At 45.0% G+C, this 25,630-nt stretch overlaps 2 protein-coding genes across 2 annotated transcripts in view; one reads left to right on the top strand and one right to left on the bottom strand.

Moving 5' to 3' along the window:
• The first annotated feature begins 1,210 nt into the window (after positions 1 to 1,210).
• On the top strand, positions 1,211 to 2,945 carry MARVELD3 (MARVEL domain containing 3). The gene is made up of 3 exons (XM_027646840.1): positions 1,211 to 1,284; positions 1,422 to 1,492; positions 1,614 to 2,945. Exons 1-3 carry the CDS (start codon positions 1,226 to 1,228, stop codon positions 2,213 to 2,215), a joined length of 732 nt encoding a protein of 243 aa, XP_027502641.1. The 5' UTR covers positions 1,211 to 1,225; the 3' UTR covers positions 2,216 to 2,945.
• Positions 2,946 to 5,225: 2,280 nt separating this feature from the next.
• Positions 5,226 to 25,630, bottom strand: part of PHLPP2 (PH domain and leucine rich repeat protein phosphatase 2) — a 33,545-nt gene continuing 13,140 nt past the window's right edge. The window contains exons 5-19 of the mRNA XM_027646802.1: positions 25,324 to 25,449; positions 23,961 to 24,115; positions 19,852 to 19,998; positions 18,148 to 18,378; positions 17,221 to 17,423; positions 16,655 to 16,715; positions 15,958 to 16,053; positions 14,522 to 14,677; positions 13,572 to 13,772; positions 12,931 to 13,093; positions 11,571 to 11,701; positions 11,077 to 11,187; positions 10,425 to 10,613; positions 10,064 to 10,295; positions 5,226 to 8,751 (exon numbers count right to left, since the gene is read on the bottom strand). Of these exons, the coding sequence (XP_027502603.1) occupies positions 7,612 to 8,751; positions 10,064 to 10,295; positions 10,425 to 10,613; positions 11,077 to 11,187; positions 11,571 to 11,701; positions 12,931 to 13,093; positions 13,572 to 13,772; positions 14,522 to 14,677; positions 15,958 to 16,053; positions 16,655 to 16,715; positions 17,221 to 17,423; positions 18,148 to 18,378; positions 19,852 to 19,998; positions 23,961 to 24,115; positions 25,324 to 25,449 (3,342 nt within the window). The 3' untranslated portion in view covers positions 5,226 to 7,611. The remainder of the gene's footprint in view (positions 8,752 to 10,063; positions 10,296 to 10,424; positions 10,614 to 11,076; positions 11,188 to 11,570; positions 11,702 to 12,930; positions 13,094 to 13,571; positions 13,773 to 14,521; positions 14,678 to 15,957; positions 16,054 to 16,654; positions 16,716 to 17,220; positions 17,424 to 18,147; positions 18,379 to 19,851; positions 19,999 to 23,960; positions 24,116 to 25,323; positions 25,450 to 25,630) is intronic.

Genomic DNA, 25,630 nt, shown 5'->3' on the forward strand with positions numbered 1-25,630 from the left:
GAATAAAAACATTTACTCTGCATGTGGAGTTTTCTGTGCTTATCTTTGTGTTTTCAAATGGTCCTGCTGTTTACTTTTCTCCCTTTCCTGAATCAGATCTGGCCTTACCAGCCCTGAGCAATGCTGACACTTGTGCATGGGTGAGATCCTGGACACTTGCCTTCACTCCAGCCACCACAGTAATCAAAGGAGTAATTCACCACCTTCACTGCTGGCAGGTGAGGGTGCTGCACTCAGGAGCCTGTTGGAATGGGAGGACAGATTGGCAGCAGGACAATATTGCCAATTAAAAGGCCACATCATACTGTCTGAAGTGGCCTCCAGCAAACAGACACAGAGAGGTCTGTTTGGTTCTGTATGGATAATTATAAGGTACTGTATCTAAAGAAAATTACCTGAATGTGGTCTGCTGAGTTCTGAACTGGAACCTGACAGTTGCACTGCAGGACAGATCCCAAGGTGTTCATGATTGTACCTGGAGACACAGGCTCCGTGCTGGGGCAGCTGGAGAAACAACAAAATGCTGTGCATTGCCAGGACAAGGCAGAGGCACTTGTTCTGCTGTGATGTAAACCCCTGGTGCACTCATGTCTTGAGCGCTGGATGAAGATGCAGTCACCGCATCACAGGATGGGTTTAGAGGAGTTAGGGCAGGTCCAGAGAAGGGCAGCAGGTACAATGCAGGGAATGGTGACACTGCTGTGCCAGGAGAGACAAAGAAGACTGGGACTGGGGTTTCATAAGGGAACAGAGTGGCAAGACTGAAGTCTACAGAGGCAGAAGGTGGCAGGCAAACTGAATGAAGAACTCTTTCACCAAAACTCACAGCACAGGAGAAAGTGGAACTTGTAAAATTGTGAATCTTTCGTTAGTGAAATTTAATCAGTTTCCAATGGGTACTAACAAGCAGGTGGGAAACCACGGGACGTTGTCGCCGCCAGGGACTGCGGGGACAGTGCCCGTGCGAGCGAAGGGGAGCGGGCACACCTGCGAGCAGCAGGTGAACCGTGCGCAGGTGCTGCAGGGCCGCGCCCCTGCGCCGCGGAGCCGAGCACCCTCAGGCGGGGCAGGGCCGGGCCGGAGCTTCCACCACCCTCGGCAGGACTGAGGCGAGCACCGGGCGGCCAGGACGGAGGTCACCGCGCCGGCACTACCCCGAGGCGGGCGGCCCGTCCCGTCCCCGCCGCCCGTCCCCAGTGCCGGCCGAGCGGGGCCGCGCCGGGCCATGGCCGAGCGGGGCTGCCCCGGGGCCGGGCGGAGGGGGCGCGCCGTGGCGGGCGGACGGTGAGGGGAGCGGGCGGTGAGGGGGAAGCGGGCGGGCGGCCGCGAGGGGCCGGGGAGGCCGGGCCGAGGCTGGACAGGCCGGTGGCCGGGAGGGGCCCGGGCGGGTCGCCGCCATCGCCGCTCTCATCTCCCCTCAGCGCCGTGGCCGGAACAGCGCCGGAGGAGCCGCTGGAGCGCCGCCGCTGCCGGTACCTGCGCACGGGCCGGGGTGAGCGCGGCGGGCGGGAGCCGCCCCCACCGTCCCGCAGAGCGGAGCGCCCGGCCCGGCTCCCCGCCGGCCTCCCGGGCGCTCCGCCGCGGCCGCCCACCCACCTTGGCCTCCCCTGCAGCCTGCTGCCAGATGGTGGAGGTGCTGCTCGCCGTGCTGGTCCTCGTCTGCAGCTCCGTGTCCGGCGGCTCGGCGGGAGGATACACCGGCCTCCCCGCCCTGGGGGGCATCTACTACTACCACTACGGCGGGGCCTACAGCGGCTTCAGCGGAGCGGACGGGGAGCGAGCCCAGCAGCTTGACCAGCGTTTCTACCTCCTGAAGCTGCCCATTGCAAGGGCAGCGATGGCAGTGGGAGGGTGTCTCCTGGTCTTCCCTTGTATTCTTATTTTGGTTGGTGTTCTGCAGGTACCATGGCATTTCCCAGCATGGCTGCTAATTGAATGTGCCCTGGACATAGCGATTGCAGTTGGCACAGTGCCTGCTCTGTACTATTTCTTCCATTCTTTGGTGGGAGTTTATAATTCATCAGTGTGCAAAGAAAGAGAGCAGCTTTATCAAAGCAAAGGCTATCAGGGCTTCAGCTGCAGCCTGCACGGGGCAGAGGTTGCTGTTGGCCTTTTAGGCTGCTTGGCCACTGTGGCATACCTGTTCAGTGCAGTCCTGGCTGTCAGAGGGTACAGGGCAGTTTGCCAACAGAAACAGAAGCCAGTACAATTATAAGAGCTTTCAAATGATTCCTCCACTCCAGTAATGGTCATGATTTTTGCCAGTCTCCTTAGATGAAGCAGTATGCTTTCCTTGCTTCGAGGCAGTGCAGCCTTAATGCTGCAGCAGAACACACACCAAGTGGGTGTAGCTCTAAATATGGTAGTCAGGCTGTTCCTAACTTGAGTTTGCATTATTGAATTATTAACAACTCAAAGCTAATCCAATGACTTGTCTCCTGCCTCACAGGCAGCCCTTCCATCCCACTGTTGGGTGTCCTGTGAGGTCTTGCTACAAGTCCTGCCTCTACATCCTACTGCTGCTGAACAGCTTTGTGTAGCCAAAACTGTCATTACAAAAGGCACATGACTTCACTGACAACAGAGCTTTTAAAAACAAGGGGTTGACGCCCATGGTTGTGGCAGCTAAATATTGCTTCCTTGTAGGTCTCTTGGAATTAACAGTGGACTATGAACGTGGCATTTATAAGGCCATCAAAAAATCCTAAAACTACCTTGCAAAATGATGCATACACTCGGTATAACTTGTGACACTGTTTCAAACTCCAGGAGAGGGCTCATTTTTGTATGAAATGGTCTTTTATATAACTTGTATACAACAGTTTTGCTTAAAAAGATGCCCTGAGTTGGGATAATCAGACAAAAGCTTTAAGAGATCAAAGTGGTTTAATGTACAAGTATATTGTTTTCAAAATACATTTTTAATGTTCAAGTTGGGGAAATGAGATGCTACTCATATTTTTTCTTAGAAAGACTTTTATATGAAATTTAACTGGGAAAAGTAGCACTAGAATCACCAAGTTGTGCCTCAAAATGAAATGTCACTTCAGAGCAGTGCCCACTATGTGCATTGTTCATATGAGAATGGAATGACCATGGTCTTACAGATAAGTTCTGCCCATATTAAATAAACTAAACATGCCAGAAACATGCTTTGCCTTGGACATATCTCCACTTTCACTGGCACCAGTGACTAAATCCTCATTATTACCAAAACCATGGAATGTTGTTGGAACTAGAGACAGGAAAGTAAAACAGATGCCAAATAGGAACACGCCAGGTGCTCTGGGGTTTGATTTCTCCTGCCTCTTAGCAGCTAGATGCATCAAGTGTCTCAGCACAGGGATTTATGTGGACAGCCCACTGTGGTCCTATTAAGATTTCAGTATGTCCCCTTGCTGCAGCTACTTCTAGAGAGCTGTACAGTGCTATTTAGAGCAAGTTCATAGGGCAGGATTCCTCTAGCAGGCAACAGAAAGCTACCTTAATAATTGGTATTATGAATTCCACCCTCACAGTGTTCTGCAAGTAGCTTTTGTATGGAAGGCTGATAAGTGAAGTAGCTAAGAGAGCTTAGTGAAGGAGAACCTGCAGCACAGCTGCTGCTAGACACAGCTACCTTTGACTGTGACATGGCACCAATTCCCTCCAGCACAGTAACAGAATCAGAATAAACTGTTAGATGAAAGTAAAAATCTTTATTGCTAAGTCAGCCAAAAATTTGATGCAAAAATATTCTTCCTTCCTGAACTGCTCTATACATCTGAATAAAGAATCAATGGGCTAGTGTTTTCCAGCAATCTGACATTATTTACCTTTCCAAAGCAATACAAACATAGGCCACAGTGCTGAAGGTGCATTCATTGGACAACCTACTCCACACACAATAAAAACAGGGATTGTCATAGGTGCATGCTAGAGTATACAGGGATACAGAAAATACTCTCCTTTTTAAAAACAAACAAACAAAAACATGAAAAAAGGTAATTTAATAAACAATTGGTGCACTGCAATATTTCTTTAACATGCATTGGGTCATATGAGTCAAGTTTAAAAAAAGGCAACATTTTAAAATGTGAAAAAAGAGGAAAAAGACGGTTGAGTCTTCAGATAGCAATAGAACAGCAGACAACGATTGCACAAAACCAAAGAGGTGATCCTACTGCCTGAAGAAGGCCTTTGGCAAGGGACACAAAAGCCATTCACCATCTGGAAGGAGTGCAGAAGCTCTGCAGGTCCGAGGCCATAGGTGTGGCTGAAGGTCCTGTGTACTAGGGGAAGGATTTCAGACTTCACAGCAGCCTGTCCCTGAGAGAGAGAAATACTTGCTCTCCTCCTTGGAACAGGATTTTATCCTCCCATCTAACTGAGGATTCTGGTCTGGTATGAACAGCCTGTGATGCTGCCTTCATTGGGCCTGTTCCTGGTGCTGGGGGCAACTTGGAGGATATCCCTTATCCTTAACACCTGGGCTCCAACTACCCATGACTGAAGATAACCTTTATGGGTTCCTTTTGCAGAAGCCTTTCTAGACAGGACAGGGCAGACAGGTCAGTACCTTTTCAGAGTACCTTTCTCGGTGAGGGAGCTCATCAGCAGAGCCAGAATTACTGAAGAAAGATGAAGATAACCCAGCCACAGCCCTGTCTGACCAATGTCAGAAAACGCCCATTTTTTTGGATGACAGTGGCCTTGAAGCACGCCTCAAGAGCTGGAATCTTGTGTTAGAAAATCCAAGACATTTGCATGAAAAAATGATGTCAGTGTCTTTGCTGACACCTAAAACTGGCCTAGGAAAAAGAAGCACTTTTTGTGGTAAACAGGCACTATTTTTAATGCATGAAAAGGATTTTGGATGAGTGGAAAAAAGCTTCACAAATGCTGTGGCTGAAGTGGAAAAGGAAAAGCTTAATCTTCGGAAGAAGCACACAGAAGATATGCAGAAGCTGCTTGAGGACACCAATGCTCATCTTAGCCAAATAGAGGAAGATTATTTGGAACAGGTAAAGTCAACTCAGGCTGTGCTGCCCAGAGTCAGACAAACAGTTCATAATACCAGCTTAAGCAGAGAAATCTGTAGACTCTACCTAGAGTGTAAGGAAGATAACAAGCCACATCTTCCATGACAATGCATACCCATAGAAAATAGGAGCTGGCTGTATTAAACTCCCTTTCTGCTTCAAAACCAGAAACAGCACTGGAGAAAAAGTAGGAATTCCTTGTGTTCCATTCTGCCAATACTGTGAAGAGGAGCAGTTCAGAAATCTGCACGCTCCATTGCAGAGCTGTTTTCCTTAGTCCTTCAACACTGAGCTAGGTAGAGCCATTCATTACTAACTCCTTGTGGCAACTCTCCACACAGTGCTACTGGTTCAGACTGGCAAGGACACACTGGGCTTTCCACATCAGTGCAAGAAATAGAGACCTGATTTGCATTAACATTCGCCACTCTCAGAGTGCAAAGTTTGTCACAGTCTTACTCAGAAAGAAGGGTTCCTGCATCAGTCCCATTGTGGACTGAGGCTGCTCTGCAGCCCTTTCAGGTATCAGAAGGTGTTGGGCTAGGCACAGGTATTTGGTAAAGTTATCACCAGTGACGGAATCAAAAGTTGCAGTCAAATACGTTGGGATGAGTCTTTTCTGCATTTATATGATGAGAACATGAAAGGAATTTGGAGTTTAGCATTTGAATCTTTTCTGCTGTTGTTTCTCTGCCTAAAAGATTCAAATGCTGTTGTTTCTGTGATTCTAATAATTAGCTTCAATCTCCAGTTCCAAATGAAACAGGCATTTAAACAACCAAAAACTGTGTGAGTTTAAACTTTAGAAAAAGTTGGATTGTTTCATGATTACATTGCAACCAGCACAAAGCATATCCTTAAATGCTGCTCCTCATGCATGGCAAAAATACATTTTTTTCCCAGTAAGAAGAAATTCAAGGTGCTTTGAAATTTTGAGTAAAACTCCATTAGATTTTGTCAAAAGATCTATATCGACATTGACAGAATCCCACAAGTAGTCTGCACAGTATTTCCTTCTGACCAAGGCCTGAATTTGATCCAAAAATAGACAACTCAAGCCCCTCAGATCTCTCCAGAAGAAACTCCTAAGTTTTCTTCATAAATATAATTAACAAAGAAGAAAAGGCACTAGCCCACATTACAGTCAGGATTATTGCACCACTGACATGACCGGGGCAGCTGCTGTCAGCAAGGAAGACAGATCTGCATGTTACAGGGGCAGTGGTCTCCACAACCCTTACAAAGGTGACAACACAGGCAGCCAACTTACACCCTGCACCAAAAATCCTACTGGAAACACAACGCATCTGAGTGCAGACTGGCCTGTTTGCCATTAGTGGGGCTGGTTTAAACATCTTTTTCAGCTCTGATATAGATGTTACTAAGATGAAAAGTTCTATTTTAGCTTTTTTAGTACTGAAAACTAAGGAGGAACAAGTATGCTTTCACCTTGTTTGTGGCCAGATTGGGCATGTACCATGAGATGTTGGTTGCTGTGAATTTGGAATATGACTCCTGTTTTCAGAGGCAAGCAGACGCTGTAGTTGCCAGTGCAGATGTTTGTGTTGGTGGAACAGAGCACTGGGTGCAGCAGGGCAGCCCCACTGCTTGCCAGCCCTGGAGCAGCACAGCACTACTTCCAGCTTGGCTCCCCTGACTGGGCACTGAGACAAGCATGAGCTCCTGGGCTTATCCCATGTCTTCTGGATAGAGGAAGCCACTACTCTGAAGCATCCATGATGGAGGTGGCCAGGTTTCTGATGAATTGGGTCTGTGCTCTGCAGCGAGAAGCAGTAGCTCTACACATTACCTGAATCAACCAGATTACCTGAATCAGTCCAGAGCTGATCTTTTCTATGCTCCATATGAAATGCATCAGTTGGCACCTGCTTATCACTCAGCTATGTATTTTCTCATTCTGCACAGGATGATCCCATCATAACCCTCACTCTTCCTGCACCAGTGCTCATCAGAACACTGGTACCCTGAGTCCTAACTGCCCTAACAATATCCACTGGAAAAAGCCCCCAGCATACCTGCTGTGGAGTGCTTTCTCCCCTAAGCCTAAATAATAAAGTGCTGGGCTGAAGGGGAGAAGAATAGCTTAAGTGCAATCAATAAAAGTGCTTGCAGGTAATGTAGGAAATCATTCTTAGGTCAGCTTCATTGCAACTGTCTGTATTCTTTCAAGGAAAAAAAAAGGTGTTGGGGGGGGGGGGGGGGACACTGCATTAGAAATATTCATAGGACTCTTAACACTGAACATCTCCCCCTCAGCAGCCTCCTCACCCCACACACATGTACACCAGACCCTTTCCTGCAGAGCTGGCAGAACCTCAGGGTTTAAGGAGTTACAGACAGTCCCTATCACAGAGCTCAGCTGCTGGTCTGAGTGCTCATAGAACAACTGAGACTCTGCAGTGAAAAGTGGACAGCCCAGACCTTGGCACTCCTGATTCTTCCTCGACTCCATTAAGGAAGCAGCAGGTGCCTGTACTCCTTGCAGATCCCAGGTCTGCTTGGAGGGCAAGACAGCCCTTATGAGACAGAGCTTCCTGGGACAGACAACGTGGGAGTGGTAATCGTAGGGTTACAAAGCTGTGTCAAATTCCTCTGGCAGGGGTGCTGCATGTTCCTCTTTTGGCTCCTGATCTGCTCCATTCTCCTGGTGCTGCTTCATTTGTTCCTTCACTTCCTCTTCCAGATCAGGTGGCACCACAAATTGATCTTCTGGCTCCATCTGGGATGGAGCAGCAAAATAGCCAGTCTTCTTCTTGGGTGCCTCTGTGGCTACTTCGATGAGGTTGAGGCTCTCCTCCAAGGGCACTATGGAGCCATTGGAAAGCTTCTTTCCATAAAGACAGCATGTGGAAAGAGATTTTTGCAGTTCACACTTTTCTTTGACCCCTCTCTGCACAGTGTTGCTGTTTACGCTGTTCTGTCTCCGAATGATGAGGATGAGCCCAGAGTCATCCTCTGGCCTCGGAGCAGGGGAGTTGTACTCTGCAGCAAGACATTCAAACTCCAAGCCCTTTCCTTTACAGCAGTGGATGTCCACTGCTACCTCCACTTTACTGCCATTTGTCATCACACCTTCCACAGGCTGCTCGTCATCGCTATCCAGACCGTTGTCAGACTGGTTGCTAGAGAAGGTGGCACTGGAAGGTTGGCGCTGAAAGATGCTCGAGGGGGGCACAGGATGTAGGCTGCAACGTCGCTCTTGTCGTGGTAGCAAACTGCCATCAAGACCAACAGCACTGTGTTCATCTGAAGCAGTAGAGCCGACCTCACTGCTGACCTCAGAAGCAGACAGTTCACTGCCAAACTCAGAAGCAATTCCACTGCTAGATGAAGGTGTTGCTGGCTTGGTGGTGGTGGAACTAAATCCCCCAGGACCTGTCAGAGTCAGGCCATGCATCTCACACGTGCAGTTGTCCTCACTGATGTTCAGACACACCACCAGTGCACCTACATTGTCTTGGCAACCATAGCTTTGGGCTAAAGTGCAGAGTTTCTTTGCAGCAGCTAGTGGGTCGTGTAGGTGCCGCACAGCTGAGATGGCCTCTGCATAAGAAAGGTGTTCCCAGAGAGCTTTGTTCCCTAGAAGTAGCAGCTCATCTTGTACAGTCAGTGGAATCGAATTGACATGTGGTTTGGGCAGGATCCAAGGATGCAAGTAGGTGCAGCCCAGCATCCGAGTACAGCAGGTCACACCATTGACCTTATTGTCCTGCAGACAAGAGAAACAAGACAGTAGCTTTGGAAGTGCTATTAGATCATTTTGAGAGCAACCTTTCCTCTGCCCATATGCTGGTTTGGAGCCTTGAGAAATGCCAGTTACACAGCTCCCAGGAGAAAGGGATCTAGGTGCAGGTATTACAGCACAGACATTACCCATGCTGGCAATGGCACACTTGTACCCCACAAGACTTTTTGTGGCACCCTGAGGAATTGTAGCAGACTCCTCTGAAATGTTCAGACTCCCTGCAGCACACTGATCAAAGAGTCTCACAAGTCTCACACGAAATGTATTTTTTCAGTACAAGCGAGATAGTGACTTCTGAGTTTCTCAGTGCAAGGCAGATTATCCTGACATTAAATGATTTCTGTGTATTATCTGAACAATTTCCCTCTTTGTTAACATGTAACTGCATTCTGAAGCGTGGACACTACATCCTGAGGAAGAAAGGAACAAGGTAGATATCTCACACTGTTTCTGTAACATGGATGTATTACCCCCTTCTGGTAGATCATCTCCTGGCCAGCCTGACAGCAGCCTCTTGGACAGAAAAGTGCCCACAGCCCTCAGTCTCTTTTCCAAGTCAGTGCCTACAGACTACACAGCTTCCCCAGTGTTTTGAATTTAATTTCAGTGTTCTTAATTTCTATATCCTCTGGGTGTTAACGTTGCTGCTGCTGCCAAGTATTAAAACCCAGCAGAGGACACATGCAGGGAGGTCTCCTTAGACAATTATTTCACTTTTGTTTTTCAGAATCCATTAATGAGCCAATTTCTAAAGCATTTAATGTGCTACATTGATCCCACAGTTCTTTTCAGTCAGAGTGATATGGTGCAGTGTTACAGCACCTTGCAGAGCTATACACAGAGTGACAGATTATCCCTATGAGAAACACTTGTATCTAACAACTTGATACTTTTTAAAAGATTCACTGAGCATAAAACTAAAATAACTGGTGCTGACTTCTCAAGATCTTTACTGTCGATGTATTTTTTCAGTTCTTTGGAACCTGCTTGTTATTTCCAAGTTTTTAGAAAGTTAACCTTTACAGAGTTCTCCAGAAATAATTTTAATACTTTGCATAAAACCAGTCATCCTGTACCTATAGTTCTCAGGCCATAATGGGTGTTTTAGGAACAAGTCATTTTCAACAGCTAATCAGCAAAAGAAGCAGAGCAGGAAGCACCAGCCAAGTCACTCAGACACCTTTATGTCACCCTCTCCCCTACAGTGTTGTGTAAGCAGCAGAGCTCAAGCTTTTATGGGAGGGTGGAAACTGAAGTGAAACAGGTCCAAACAAACCTCTGTTATAATGGCTTTTTGCTCCTTGACCCTCCTGGCTTCTTCTGAACATTGTTCAAGGCTGAAGACTTTGGAGAGAGGCAGCGGTTTTCCACTTCGGCACAGAATGGCTTGGCACGTCCCCACATTGGCCACCGTCAGAGAAAAGTTGCTGGCTGGATCAGCCACCTCGTGACGAATATAGCACAGGACAGCAGAGGAACCCAGCTTCTGCCCAGCCATGCCCAGCTTCCTGTGGGAGGAAAAGGTGTAGGAAGCTCCAGACTCCAGTGACAGGCATTCTGGAAGGCTGCCTCACCCCACCTAATACATTGATATGCCAGTGTAGGTCCCACTAGGACCAGCTTGCTCACTGTCCTACCTGTGGGAGACCAAGAAGGTGTTGGACATGAACATGGTGTCTGACTGCTGTACCTCCTCCAGGAGCACATCGGCCATGGTGCATTGCAGTAAGCGTGGCAGTTCTTCATTCTTGTCACCATCAAACATGCCATACACAGCTTCCACCCCCTCTGCAAAGCTCCCCAGTGCCAGGGATGACACACACAGCCTGTTAGAAAAGCATACAAGCAAAGTTAATGTGTCTCAAAAGATTATATGGTCCCCAAAACCACAGCCATCAGGTACCTTGCTGTGAGTGGCACTCTGGCAGGGTAGCAAAGCCACTGTCCCTACAGTCACTGCCCCGGGAGATGTACAGCTGAACTTTATTATTGGAACTCCCAAACCCTCCATGACCACAAGCAGGAAAGGGCAACATGCATAGCTGGCAAGAGAAAAAGCATCTCTGCTGGAGTGGGAAGGAAAGTCCAAGCGTCCCAGAATAAGTGTAAAAACTGAAAGAAAAGACAACGTGGAGGTTTGCATTACTAAGACTTAGTAAGAAATCTGGAGAGACGGAAGGGACAGATGAGCTCTATGGCAAAACAGGTCTGCATGGGTGCTCAGCAGTGCACTCTGCCCAGCACCCTCAGAAGACAAAGTGTCAGCATCCACCAGACCACAATACTCACTTATTTCTTTGGCCTGCCATCTCAGCTACACCGTGACTCCAGAAGGAAGAAGTGAGTGCTGAGTCTGCCGTGAGGGAGGGCTTAGCATCAATCTTCAGTGTGGTAATGTGACTACAGAGAGAACAGAAGTCATGCTCTGTTGAACCTGCTGAACAGGTTATGGTCATAGGACCTTGTCCAGTCAAGAGTTTTAGATAGCAGTTTGTGGAAAGAACTGCATCTAAGAGAGGAATTTAAGGTCTTGGCCTTCTGGAGATATCTGGCTGCTTATGCCAGAGACAGCTGGGAGAACCTCATACAATGAAAAATTGCTTGCTCTGATGTTTTGGACTTTTTCCTACCTACAGACAGAAGTCTCAGCTGCCTCAGGCAGGGAACATTATAACACCATGCAGTGCTGTGATACACACTTTACTATCCCATTTCCTCCCCTGGGAAGGGTTACCCTTCCCCCTAGTGCAGGTCATTACTGAGTTGACATCTTGATAGCTCACCTGAAGATATCCAGTGTCTTGTGTTCTAGCACCAGGTTTGTGTTTCCACTCAGGTCCAGCTCTTGCAAGGCACTTGGCAGTGCCTCAGGGATTAGGATTTCGGTTAACTCGTTGCAGCTCAAGTCCACAAACTGCAGTAGCAACAAACAGCACAATGACAAAGAAAATACTCTTTGTTGTGTCATCAGTTACTCCAGTGCTCCTCACAAACAGCCCTGTTGCTGATTGTTTCCCACACACAGGTCATGAAAATGGGTCTGACTTGTCAGCTGGAGAATTATTTATAAGCAGCAAAGACTTATAACTTCCAATAGCCAGGACTCCAATACTGAACAATGAGGTCACACTAAAGATAAAAGAAGGCCTCTATATTCAAACCTGCCTAGCTATAATAACATTGCCCACTGTCTCAAATGCCAGAAACTGGAAATTCCAAGTCAGAGAGGGGGTAAAGGTGAATGAGAGATGATCTTTGATCAACTCAGAAAGGTGACAGATCTAGAATGCACATCCTGTACCTTGTTCTAGAGTTGATCGAGAAAAATCATAGAACCCCAGAATTGTTTGTTGGAATGGTCTATTAGAGCTCATTTTCTTCCACCCCCTGCCATGGGCAGGGACACCTTCCACTAGCCCTGGTTGCTCCAAGCCCCGTCGAGTCTGGCCTTGACACTTCCAGGGATGGGGCAGCCACAGCTTCTCTGGACAACCTGTGACAGGGCCTCACCACCCTCACAGGGAAGAGTTTCTTCCTAATATCAAACCTAAACCTTCTCTCTTTCAGTTTAAAGCCACTTCCCCTTGTCCTGTCACTCCATTCCCTTGTCCAAAGTCTCTCTCCAGTTCTCCTGTAGACACTTTAGGTACTGGAAGGGACTCTAAGGTCTCCCTAGAGCTTTCTCTTTTGCAGGCTGAACACCCACAGCTCTCCCAGCCTGTCTCCATAGGAGAGGTGTCCCAGTCCTCTGATCATCTTCATGGCCCCCTCTAGACTCATTCTTAATAGATTCATGTCCTTCCTGTGCTGGGATCCCAGAGCTGGTGGGAGCACTGCAGGTGGGGGTCTCATCTTAGTGGGGCAGAGGGGCAGAATCTTCCCCTTCCCTGCTGCCCACGTTGTGGGATCAGCCCAGGGCACGGGGGATTTCTGGGTGCCTCTCATCCACCCAAGTCCTTCTCCCCAGGGCTGTTCTTGATCCCTTCATCCCCCAGCATGGATTGATACTGGTCGTAGCACCTCCACTTGGCCTTGCTGGGATCTCCAGTTTCTCTCCAGTGTCTCTAGTTTCTCTAGCAGTTACTCTTCAATTTCTAACCCAAACTTTCCCCTGACATCTCTTTATCTTCTCCATATGAATACCTGAATACGGGGCAAATGCAGGATCTCTGGAAAGATGTTGATTTCATTAGAATGTGCAATAAGTGTATGAAGTAGCTTGCAGTTCGCAACCGTTGTAGGAATTGTTTTCAGTTTGTTGCCGCTCAGATTCAGTTCTTCCAAGTGTTCCAGCTTACTAAGTTTGCTGAAAAGGAAACAAAAAAAGTACTGTAACTTACAGATAGGAACTTGTCACTTTCTGAAGCTGCAGAATCCATAGACATTGCCCTTTATGAGCTACTTTTCTGATTTACTGATAGGAGACCAAAAGTCCTAAGAGACGCTCTAGTAAGAGTGCAGGGTTGCCTTGGCTTGGACGTGCCTGGCTTGGATTTCTACAACAGATAGGCCTCCCTTACCATCACTGCTGAAGCTGCAAATACCACCCCATCCACACAACTAGGTGTATCCCTTGGTCCCTCTGGATGGCACCACAACTAGGAGGACAGGAACCCCTACAGACAACAGTACCCTGTGCCAATCCCTTAACATGCTTCTCCTGACTTTGTGTGTAGAAATGTCAGGCTGTTGTCATCAAGCCACAGGGAGAGCATCTCGCTCTGCCTCTGGCTCCCCTAAAATCCTGGGGAGCACTGTTGAGTCCAGAAGTCTTACTGACTTACCTTGCAGGGAAAGTCTGCAGGTTGTTGTTTGCCAGATGCAGGATCCGTAGGTTTGGGTGTCCCACCAAGACAGGGATGGACTGATCTGTGAGGTTGTTATTGGTCAAGTACAGCAGCTGCAGCATGCTCAGACTCTCCTCCCCCACACATGCAGAGGGCAATGACTCCAGGCTGTTTGCAGATGCATTCAGGTACCTGAGGCTAACCACAGCAAGTGCAAGAATCAGACTTCACATCATCCAAACCACCCCATTAACAGCAGGAAAAGAAGCTATACAAATGCCAGTGTGGACAGCAGCATCAGACAGGAGGCCAGACAGCACCGTAACATCCCTACTCACATTAAGATTTATGAGTCTACTAATGACATATTAGCTATATAGCACTGTGGATGCACACAGCATTTTACAGTAAACAGTGAATACTGAAGAGCCTTTGGGTAATACTGGTGGAAGCACACACCATAAACCTTTAGTAAGGCTTTAAAAGAAGGTCTGACTCCTGTCTGAATAGACAGTTATGAAAGGGTTGTTCATTTGTAAAGGTCTCTCTCATTGTTCTCCAGTGACCTGATGTACTTTCTGCTGCAATATCTGAAAATCTGTCTGGCTTCTTTCCTTTGCACCTGAATTTACGACTACTTTTAGAAACAAAGCTCTTCAGGCAGTAATGTGACCTTAAAAACAACTGCAACTGAAGTTAATTCTTTAGCTGGCTGTTGGGTTAAGCAAACCTCTCTTTTCCTGTAATTTAACAGTAACATGGACTGATTCCTTCAAATCAGCTTGATAGCTTCCCTAATGGCACCTGAATTAACTCCTCATGAAGGGCACACCTCGTTATCTCTTGCGCAAACAGCACCTCGCAAGGACAGTCACGCAGGTGCCACTTTAAGCCTTTCTGGCTCCAAAGGATAATGCAGCCAAAAGACGTTTGCTACTGACACTCACTTCAGAGCCTTGAGAAAGAGTGTCTCTGGGAGTTTAGTCAACAGGTTGTGCTGAAGGTCCAGCACCTCCAGTGGAATGTGTTCTAGAAGAGGTGGAAGGCTGTGCAGACGATTGTGCCCAACCATCAACTTCCGAAGGCTCAGGCTGCTGAGGACCCTAGAAGGACACAGGGTTTTCCATTTAACTTGGTTCACTCCTCTTGACATCCCCAGAGTGGGAAAGGTAGTACTTAATCCACTTAATTTGACTGTACAGCAGAGAAAAATTAAAATACACTGATCCACAAAATGTAAACAATGACAAAGCAGAACAACACACAATGCCTCAGTCACTCTGAATGCTTGGAAGCATATCTACATTTCCCTCTATTCTACTGCAGACTGGTATCTTGTGATGCAGGTGTGTTGGTGTGCATGCACCCAGCATTCTCTCAGGCAGACAGAGAAGTCACACGGATGGCTTTAAATGCCTGCTTTCAGCTGCAGGCAGAAAGAAGTGCTTCCTAGTGCCAACCTAAATTCAGAGCTTTAACTAGCTGCTTAACACTCCTGCATTATTCCTGAGGCAGTAAATTATTCTTTGCATAACATATATAAAATTTGGTCTCTTTCATCCTTTGATATGGCTAAAATTGTCTTCTAACTTCTCATTATCACATCCTTGTTACATCCTTATCTTGCTTTTGATGTATATAACTTTTCTGTGACAATCATTAGAATGTCACTGCCTATCATTTCCTATGCCTCTTGCTTTAATTTCTTCAACCCATGCTCTGCATTTCTTCCCTGCCACCCACTCCTCCATTCAATTTTAATGCAGCTTACCCTAGACACTGTGTCATTCATTACACTCACACCCCCACCAAACACCCTTGTTAAGCTGCTTTGCTTCTTCCCAGAATATCCTCCATACCTTGGAGAAGTCATAAATATCTGAAAACTTATAATTAGTTCCTGGCTCTCCTTTACTGCATTTCTGCAGAAAGTGAAAGGGAAACAGGGAGAAAGGAGCTGGCTGATTGTGTGCTGTAAAAGCTACCTTTGAGATCAGCTGTATTGTCCCTTTGTGGTAATTCCCTATCAAAGGTAACAGATAAAATTTCTGTACATATTAGGGTCTCACCTATGACCTGTGTTCACAGACACTGTGGTAACACAAATAACTCATAGCAGTGTGTTCTGTATCAGGTGCAAACAGCAGCAGTAGCAGCCAAAAGCACAGAACAGAATTACCCGGCCTCTATTGTTAAAGAGGCTGACCTAGAAATTAGTTCCTTCCAACATTTGAATACAGAGTACTTTCAATGCTGCATAGATAAAGTGGATTATATCTGTGTACAACAAAGAACAAAGCAACTGGAATAGCACTGTTTCTCTCTGTTCCCAGACAGCCCACTGTAGAAGAAAGCTCAGCTCCATTTATGAAGGTTTGCTGACCTTGATGGAAGCTCCACAAGGAGGTTGTAGCTCACATCCAAAACTTCCAGTTTCTTTGCTTCACAGGCCCAGTCTGGGATACACTGTAATTGATTGCTGAGAAAAGCAAGTGGGAAAAGCTAGACACCAGCATTCCATATGGAACAGACCCTGTTTGAATGCTGCATGAAGTTAGTGACAGCCAAACCAAAAACAACAGACAAAAAATGAACACCAGCATCCAAGTTAGTCATATGGAATTTATCTCACGGCTAAACTGTGTAATGCAAACTGAGCTGGTGCATGACTTGGGAGGGCATCCTGTCTTACAGATCTCCAAAGTGTCTTACGCTGCTCCAAAGGCAGACACAGGCAACGAAATCAACAGCAGAGATCACTGGCAGCTACTCTAAATGTTTGCTCCACAGATCCCCACCGTTCAGCCCAGTAAGCTGCCACAAGTTCAGTGGTCCCTGCTTGGCTTTTCTGATCACTGACTACAGCTGAAGGACAGCCAGTCACCTGGACAGGCCACACTGGTTCAGAGGAGCTTCTGGTCTGGAACACTTTCATCATTTTTTAGTGCTGAGCTTTGCAGTTATACTGTGTTTAATTGCTCTCAACTCTGTCGAAAGCTTAAAACTTCCAGAAAATTTTGCAGGAAACAGCAAAGGTGTCCAGATAATTGCTTTAAATTCTGTGCTGTATAGTCACTTACTGAGAGAGTTCTAGACATGTCAGTTGACCAGGAACCGGATAAATATTGACAGCTGCCAGACCTGATGAAGTAAAGCAAATAAATATGATTGCAGAGCTTCAGAGAGAAAACAGCACAGGGAAGCAGCTTAGCTATCAAATGAGACTCATTGTCTTTCTTTATAGAGACTCAACTTTGTTGATCCTTTCTAACACAGAATTCACAATTCATACATCTGCCATATGGCACTACAGCATCTCACTATCCCATTTCTCAATCTGTCACGTGGGGCACCAGAACAAGGGAGAACTGTACTTTTCTTTGTGAGCTCCCAGAGAGATCCCACTGGAAGATGAATTCCTTGGACAGTAACTCAACACCACAACCTCCCCCCTGGTACACATCCTGCGCACACACGTGCATATGTGATCCCCAGGAGTTAACCTCAGAGGACCCATCACATACGGTCTTGCCACAATAACACCAGATTAAGCATTTTTTTATGTGTGGGAGAGGGTAAATGGCTGTTTTTCTTTACTCCTGAGGCTTAAAGGGAGAAGGCAGGTGAAGAAGACATAGAGACATACAATTGCTGTTGGCATAGAGGGCCCGAAGGGAGAAGCCACTCAGCGTCAGCTCTCTCAGCTTATTCCGCTCACAGTGCAGCTGCTCCAGGCTGCCCAAGGAGCTCAGATCCAGATCTGTCATCTGATTGTCTCGTAAATCCATGTAAGTCACAGATTTGTTCCCCTCCAGAGTGTCAGCTGTTGCTCTCTTCAGGTTGTTCAGCCTAAACACTCAGAGATGAGTTAAAAAGTCAGAAAACCAAACACTGAACACTGGACATCAGTAAGAAGAGAGAAGAAACAAAAGGAAAGGAAGAGTTCTGGTGAAGGCTAACACAAAAGGTGAGTGCAGTGAAATGTGTGAGGAGCAATGGTGAATTTCAGGCAGTCAATACAAACAAAGACATTTCCTTTGTCTACACTACCATGTGTAACCATTTTACTCATTCCCCAGTTTCTAAGAGATTCTGAAGAAAGATTCAGTCTAGGAAAGAGAAGCCAGGTCAAGGGACTGCTATTTTACACTGACACACAAAGCTAATGCAGAGAACAGATACTAGACTGCCCTGCCACAGCAAAAACCTCTTTGTCCCTTTCTGAGAGTACTGCAGTTGGCAGCCTGGAGAATCAGGATCACATCTCTAGGGCCAGGAGGCAAGAAAGGGAAGGACAGATCAAAGAGCTACCAAAGCTCAGGGTAACAACATATCACAAGAGGAAACTAGAGGGCTGGGTCACATTCAGTGTCAGGCACTGCTCAGTTAGCTCTGCTTTTCCAAGTGGATTCTGCCACCCTCAGAAACAGAACTCCCTAAAAGCTAAAGAATCAGTAAGACAAAAAAATGCACCTAGTTTATTGCAAAACGTACTAGAAGTTACACAGCTCCTCTGCTGCAACTAGAAGGCAGCAATCTGGTTTTATAGACACCTGCAAGCTTCCCCCCTTACCTCAGGTCCACACTTTTGATGTGACTCATACGGTTCAGCATTGCCAGGTCCAGGGTCTCCAGCAAGTTCCCTGCCAGGGCTAGTTTGTCTAAGGCGACGAGTTTCTCACAAATTGCTGGCAGTTCACAGAAGTTATTGAAAGAAAGCCCAAGACAGCTGAGCTGCTGGAGGTTTCCCAGCTCTTCTGGTAAGGATGTGAGGAAATTGCCATCAAGCCAGAAGGTCTGGAGACTGCAGCAGTGAAAAAGAGAAAATAATTCCACAAAGAGTAGTGAACATCACATTTAATATTTTCAGTGCATTTTCTCATGTAGCTAGCTGGTCTCAGTGTGGCTATTTTTCAAAGATACCTAACAGCTAATTTTATTCTTATACACAAAAAGTTACTAAAGTACTTTTATCACACATGTAATAAGCTTGGAACTGCATATATGCAATACCATTAGTTCTTAAATTATTTTGGAGGTAAACTTCCAGTTGTGCCAAAGATTGTAAGTTAACACAAGCAAAATACAAATCAGTACTTATGTTGTAAATGAAAGTTATTTACTTAATTACTTGGTTTTCTAAAAATGGCACAGTTTAATCACAATATCTACCACAGTAACACATTGGTAGCAGATTTTTACACTCTAGTTGTCTGTTCCAACACTGGGAAAAGAATAGGAAGGCTTTCTGTTGTAAGGTGAATTGTTTCAAAGTTTGCATGGCTTTTGAGACTCAGATCCCAAATATACAATTTCTCTTACTATGATTATGTTCCAGAGAACTTCCTGACCACTGTTTAGTGGTGGTAGAAGTGCAATCTGAGGCCACAAAATAAGGGCTCAAGGGGTCATCAAGATAACTGGACCTGTAACTAAGCTGTAAACCTCCCTAAAGTGTAAGCCTACACAGAGCTTTTTCCTCACAGTTTGCATATGGCTAAAAGAACACTCTGGAAATTACTTGCTTTCATCCAGTGTGGCTCCAGACACTCCTTTTTTTAAAAACACAAGCTGGAGAAAAAGCAGGCCACAATGAACCAAAAGCGTGACATTGATGTTTATCTAAACAAATGTAATAATAGTCCTGCAATTAAATCTACCTAAGCTTAAGCTTTTATACATTTGGAGTAGCTACAGGGGAAAATGGACAAGGCTTTTCTTCCAGCAAACACCTTACAACAAAATCTTCAGATGGGATTGCCCTAATATTTCCATGTTAAAATCCTCTAACACAAAAAGCAGCCAATTCTGCAGAACACTATCAAAACATACCCAGTGCTGACAAAAAAATCACTAGACCCCTGTGAAAAGTTACCACAGAAAAGTTTTCTGTAACAAACTAAAACTTCAATAGAAATTGCATCAGTACTGAAAATATTAATACAAATAATAAATTCAGAAAGTCACACAACTCTGCAGCTGCAGAGGAATGTGTATTGACTCATCTGAGAAACAATACAATTGCCTTCAATGCCTCAGTTGCATCAAGTTTCCTCATCTTTTCTACACCAGCAACCTTAACATTTTAACAATAGTGATTAAGGGATTGCACGTCTTGGTTCTTGACCTTCTTCTGGAGTCAAATCAATCATTCAGCCTTCATATGCAGAACAGGCTGCCCTACACTCACACTTTCAGAAGCAGTACCTGCATGTCAGCAGTGCTCAGCTGAGGTACCAAGGATGGTTATGATCACAGGTGAAAAGAACATACTCACTTCAACAGTTTGCCAATCTGACTTGGCAGGTAATGAAGTCCATTACAGGAAATATTAAGCTCTGTCAGAGTAGAGATCTCACACAGTGATACAGGAAACTCTCCCAGTCTATTATTGGACAGGTTCAGATTCTTCAACTGAGAAAACCTATTGGTAAGAACACTAGTTAATTCATAAACCTAAACGGTCTCAAAGCAAGAACATAGAAAACCAGTCATAAAGAATTCTTAAGTCTTTGTACACTGGTGATACAATCAGCTAACTCGTTACAGTAGTTCCTGCACAAATTTAATTTTAAGTCACTGATATTTTTCACAGTGGTCATGTTGAAAGTGATCAAATACCATGGTTTTACTGCAGAAACTGATAATGACCTTCTACCCTGATTTGACAGGCTTCCTCCTAGTGACTAAGATTAAAGAGACTAAAACACTCAGTTCAAAAAGTAACCTTCAAAGAATTAATTAGAGCAAAAGTCTACAATTACGCTGCTTGGGAAAAGAGGAGCTGAAAACATTCACAGCTGTGACTATTCTGAGAACAACAGAAAATGGGAATCCCCTTTTCAAGCTGAGCACAACAGAAAGCTGAGCAGAGCTGTGAAAGGGAAAACTAGGAAAGTGCTCACTTCATGCTGGGAAGCCCCAAGACCTGCACCCAGAGGTGCTTGAACAGGATTCCATGTCTACAGCGCCCCTCGCTCAGCACACTACTCCAGGTACTGCCCCAAGTGCTGACACAGCCCCATGGTCACTACAGTCCCACCTGTGCTTGACAAATGATTGCCTATTCCATCCCCTTCCATCACTGGGCAAGGTCCAAAGAGAGAGAAGGAATTCACATGGGCTGGCATAACATAGAGGAGGTTCTTCTCCAAGAGTTCCTGCCTCTTTCTACAGGAAACAAAAGTATTTTCCCCCAAGTAATAACCTCCTCATCCCAAATTGGAATCATCAGAAATTAATTCAGTGGGGAAATTAATATCTCACTTTTATGAAGTAACTACAAATTTCATGTACCATAGAACTACTTCTTGGAAACAGAAGTTCATTAATCTGCCCCACCTATCTGAGTTTTTGCCAGGTATTGGTGAGTAGCTCTTATTTTGAAGCAAAAGTTCTAATATAGGTAACAAAACCAAGGTTAATGAGCTTGAGGGAGAATATTGCTTCTAGCTTGAGATGTTTTAAAATATAAGACTGAAAGATTCTGGAGTATTTTTATTTTTTATAGTGACCCTTCATCAGACTCAAAATACTTGGAATGATCTGTGTAGGAATTATGTATTATATTTCTCCATTTTGCTTCATAATCTTGGGGGGGTGGTTGTTCTTTTGAAAGAGGGAGCATAGCTGAAACTTGGACATGGGTTGTTTGCTGGCATATAAATAAGGCATCGGCATTCCATGTTTGCTGCAGCCACAGACTCTCTTGTACCACAACTGAATGCCAAAGAGAAAGATGTTGTGTTGGTAAAAGCCTTCCTCAAGGGAACACACTGCATAATGCAAAGATCTAACAAGGATACAAACCCCAGAAACTTGCACATGGAACTTCAGCACAATATTGGAGAAGAATAAAACAATGAGGATAAACCTAAAGATTTGAACTTTCTTATTAGCTGGTTCAACTTGAAGAGATTTAGACAGGTCACAGCTCTCAGGTTCTGAAATCAGCAAACACTAATGAAATTGCTTTCTCTGAAGTTCTGCAATGGCTACAGCACCTCTCCTTAACACCAAGCAGCGTTTCCCTCTCATTAGCAGAGTGTGGTGAGAAGCTGCCCCAAGAGACACAGCACTACACACAACAGCACAACCAACGTTTAGAATTCATCCCTCTGCAACAATATCAAAGCAAACAGAAGAGGGGCATTAAAGTTTCCAAAAGCTGAAGGGAAACTGGTACATGACACAGCTTGGTCTGAGATTCCTTGAGCAGCCTTCCATACTCAATGGGGAGGACGATACTCAAAAGCTTTTTGAGTTCTCCTTCTGTTCCTTCTCCTTTGCCCCAATAATCTCATGTAGGGATGTAAGAATGGAGTGCAAATGCAACTGTCATTCAAGCTGCATACATGAACCAGGTATTATAGGGAATAAAGATCCTGAAATCGTTGCGGGTCCTCAAGTTTTGGTCTGTGCTCTCACAGGGATACTGACATAACAGCAAAGAGGTGTGGAAACAGTAATGAATCTTCCATGGGATGACCATCCTCTGCTCAGCAGCCCAAACTGGTGTTGCCCTGAAATATTCCCCGTTTAACACAACAGCCTGTTCTACCAGCAAAGCAGCACCCCAGCACAACTCTGTATCTGCTGGCTAAAACACTGATAAGAGACATGCACACATAACGTGTGCACACACATCAATGAAGACCAGATCTGAGTGTTTTTCAGAAAAAGGAGACACTTGAAAGGTAGTTTGTTTTGTTAAAAATGAGCTATGCCCTTTGCTTAACGTTTTCCCTTTAGTTAATTATTTTTGTTCCATTATTATAGTTATAGCTAATTAGACTCCTAGAGCTTTAAAGAGTTCTCGAGAGGAAGAGATCTGACTATTGCAAAAAATTCTGCTGTTGAGAATTGACAGTCTCAAGGCACTGGTGACACATACTGCAAGTGAGCAAGGGTCTTTTTGTGGGGCTGTGACCTGAGAAACATCCTAAAAACCTCAGAAAGAAAACCTTTTCAAAAGGCAATGAGCAGCCTTATGTGGGCTACCTAATGCTACCTGTTTATTCAAGATTGTGTGAAGTGAGGACTTCTTTTATGGCTTTTGTTTGTTTGAGGATTTCAGCTTCATCAGACATAGTCACTGCCAGGAAAAGAGTCGAGTTTCTGACATGTCAGATTTCTTGTTGACTACATGCAAGGTCAAAAGAAATTTCAAGCCCCTTTGCTGATCCTGTGAACCAAGGATACCGCATTTTAGAAAATAAAGTTTTGGTACGGTTTACATCATCATACAATGTATTTGAAGAGAGAAGTAGAAAACAAAATCTTAAATTATTTTAAGCAGCTTTTCCAATAACAGAATCTATTACAATTCAACAGTTAGAAAACATTTAAACAAGTTTGGAATTAAAACAAAACCAGACTAGACTCGGCTCTCAATGAAACTGCAAAGTATTCTCACAGGTGAGTAATTTTTTTCCCTGTATACCTGCATGGATACCTGGGTATCTCATGACTCTGTAAGAAGAAAAATGAAATAACACACTAATAGGCCCCTAGAGACAAACAAAACAAAACCACCACCCACTGCTCCCACTCTGCCCCCACCCCCGCAAAAAAGCAAACCTCAAAACCCCAGAACAACAACAAAAAACCCCTAAGCAGTTTTGCAAAGTTTCTTCAAATGCATTTTTCTTAAGGCACAATGTGTTCCAAACAGAGCCATTGGACAATATTACTACAGGCTTCCTATTGGCTTTTGAAATCCATAAAGCAACTTCTTGGATTCTACTTAGCATGGCTAATATAGATATCAACAGACTAATCTTCCTCTAGATTTTTATGGGTTTTGGGAATTAATTTAAAAATATTTTTGTAAGACACCTTGGCTTACCTAAGATGACTACATCATGCTTCCATACCATCACACAACTACTACTCTCTTAAAAGTAGATCAAAGTTTCCAAAGCAAAACTGGAATCTCATAGGCCCTCTGCCAATTCCAAATGAACATTAAGAACTTGCCAAAACATGTTTTTTTTCAGATTTGAATTTCTTCTTACAAACTTATTTACCCACAATAGCAGCATTATGCTTTCCCTCACCTTTTATTTTATACGCCAAGATGTTCTCTGTTTAGCAAGCAGCCTTACATTACTATTGTATCACATCCATATAAATGGCACATCACCCCACAATGCTCATCTCAGATCAGAATTAGCACAGAATCTGTAGAAGGGAGCTCACGAATACTCTAAGTTGTTGGGAGCTTATGCCTGCCTGTGCTGTCCAGTTCTGCTTCCAAACCCCTCACTTGTTAGAGCTTCCTGAAGATCAATCTTTTTATCAACCCCAAGAGAACTGGCAATACTTTATCCCTGGATCCACACGTCAAGGACTCCAAATGTAGAAGAAAAATAATTCTCTGCAGACCTGCAAAGAGAGTCGAGACTCCCTGCTCCACTTGATCTCATAAAATTGTGTCGTAGGTTGAGGTAGGTGATATCTTGACTGTAGAAGAGGTGTTCAGGTAGTTCCTCAAGGCTGTAGCATGAAAGATCAACCATGCTAAGTCGCATAGACACAACCTGAAAAGGAGGAGAAAGAGCTGCAGCTGTGCAACGATTTTTCTCTGGAAGTCTAATGGAAGACCAAAGAATGCAAAGGTGAAAGTAGCAAACAATGTGCAAAAACATGAAAGAACTCCTTGTATCCATCAGGTAGAGTCCATGGAGTATGAGTCTGTGCCATTTGCTACACCCCTGACAAGGATACCAACCTGGACTCACACAAAGCCCTTCTCTGCATGTGCACAGGGCACTGCCTAAAGTCTAGGCTGTAAGAGAGCCAACCTAACAGAGAAAAACAGATCTTGGGTTGAGGAAACTCTTGAGAAAGGATGATCTCCAAGTGCCTTCCAAAGGTGCAAGCAGCAACAGGAAGCAGTTGATTTTCCAGTTCAGTTCTTTGAGGTTTACAGAACCTCTGCCTAGCTGCTTCTTCTGTACTTCTACCTACTTCTTTTTTTTGTTAGTTTGTTGAGGGTATAAAATTTGAAACATAACCTGTTATGAAAAGCCTTAATAAATTATGGTTTTGCAACACTTCATAAAGTCTTTGCAAATACCAGATCTCCTTTCATTAAGTACGTTTTATTTCAAGGTCTTTGATGCTTCATTTGACATTTTATGACCTGCTTTATTCTGACCTTATTTCATAGTTCATTTATAGATATATTACAAAATATATATACACGGGTTATATATACAACCATATCTATGAGGCCAAAGTGTGGTTCAGCATTAAGCTATCACCACCTAATCACACTCTAATGTGAAATAAAGCAGGTCAGTGTGTTTGATGCACACGTCCCCTGCTGACCTATGATCTCTGTGACTCAAATCTAGCAGGGTAACCCTGTGAATGCCCAACTTGCACTTCAGGCAGGTTCAAGTATGGCAACAAGTGAAATTTGTAGGTTTCTGTGGCTGTAAAGTCAGCCAGTCCCTGGGGTTTGCTCTAGTGACCTGTCATGAAGTTACTTTCACAGGTGCAGCAGGGGTTAAAACAACACAGAACTACTGCTGGACATTGTTGCACAGGTAGAAGAGAAGAAAAGGCTAAAAGAAAAATCTCTGTAATCCAGAGCACAAAGGAAATAAAGAAAGCTGGAAAGTGTCCTAGGTACTTTCCCCAACATCCTAGCTTGACCTCTGCCTGCAGACCAAGACTGCATCCAAAACCCCTTCCTATCCCTCCACCCACAGCCCAAAGCACAGTGTCCCCAGGGCCTCACCGTGGACGCCCTCCGGTGCCACCGCTGGCACTCTGCCAGCGAGTCAAAGGAAACGTGGTACGTCTGAGCCTGTGCTCCAGCCGAGGTGAAAGCAAGGGTGTACTGCCGACGCTTCATCTCTTCCACCTGCAAAGGGAGAATTGACAAGTCTGCCTAAGCTCCAGCAGCTACAACCAACCTGGAGTCTAGGGTGAGGTATTAACGACCATCAGCAATATGACATTTTGCTGAAAACACAGCTGTAAAGTCACCGGAGAAAAACTCAGAAGTAAATCCTGCTTAGCACCTTTCTGATGTAGATCCAAGA

This window comes from Corapipo altera, unplaced genomic scaffold, assembly GCF_003945725.1.
Source record: "Corapipo altera isolate COAL_440 unplaced genomic scaffold, ASM394572v1 62, whole genome shotgun sequence".
NCBI classification, from domain to species: domain Eukaryota; kingdom Metazoa; phylum Chordata; class Aves; order Passeriformes; family Pipridae; genus Corapipo; species Corapipo altera.

Excerpts from the sequence above, each read along its gene's own strand:
- MARVELD3 (XM_027646840.1), top strand. The coding sequence starts at position 1,226 with ATGGCCGAGCGGGGCTGCCCCGGGGCCGGGCGGAGGGGGCGCGCCGTG. Across the intron at positions 1,285-1,421 it reads CGCGCCGTGGCGGGCGGACG|CGCCGTGGCCGGAACAGCGC; the intron begins GTGAGGGGAGCG and ends ATCTCCCCTCAG. Across the intron at positions 1,493-1,613 it reads GTACCTGCGCACGGGCCGGG|CCTGCTGCCAGATGGTGGAG; the intron begins GTGAGCGCGGCG and ends CCTCCCCTGCAG.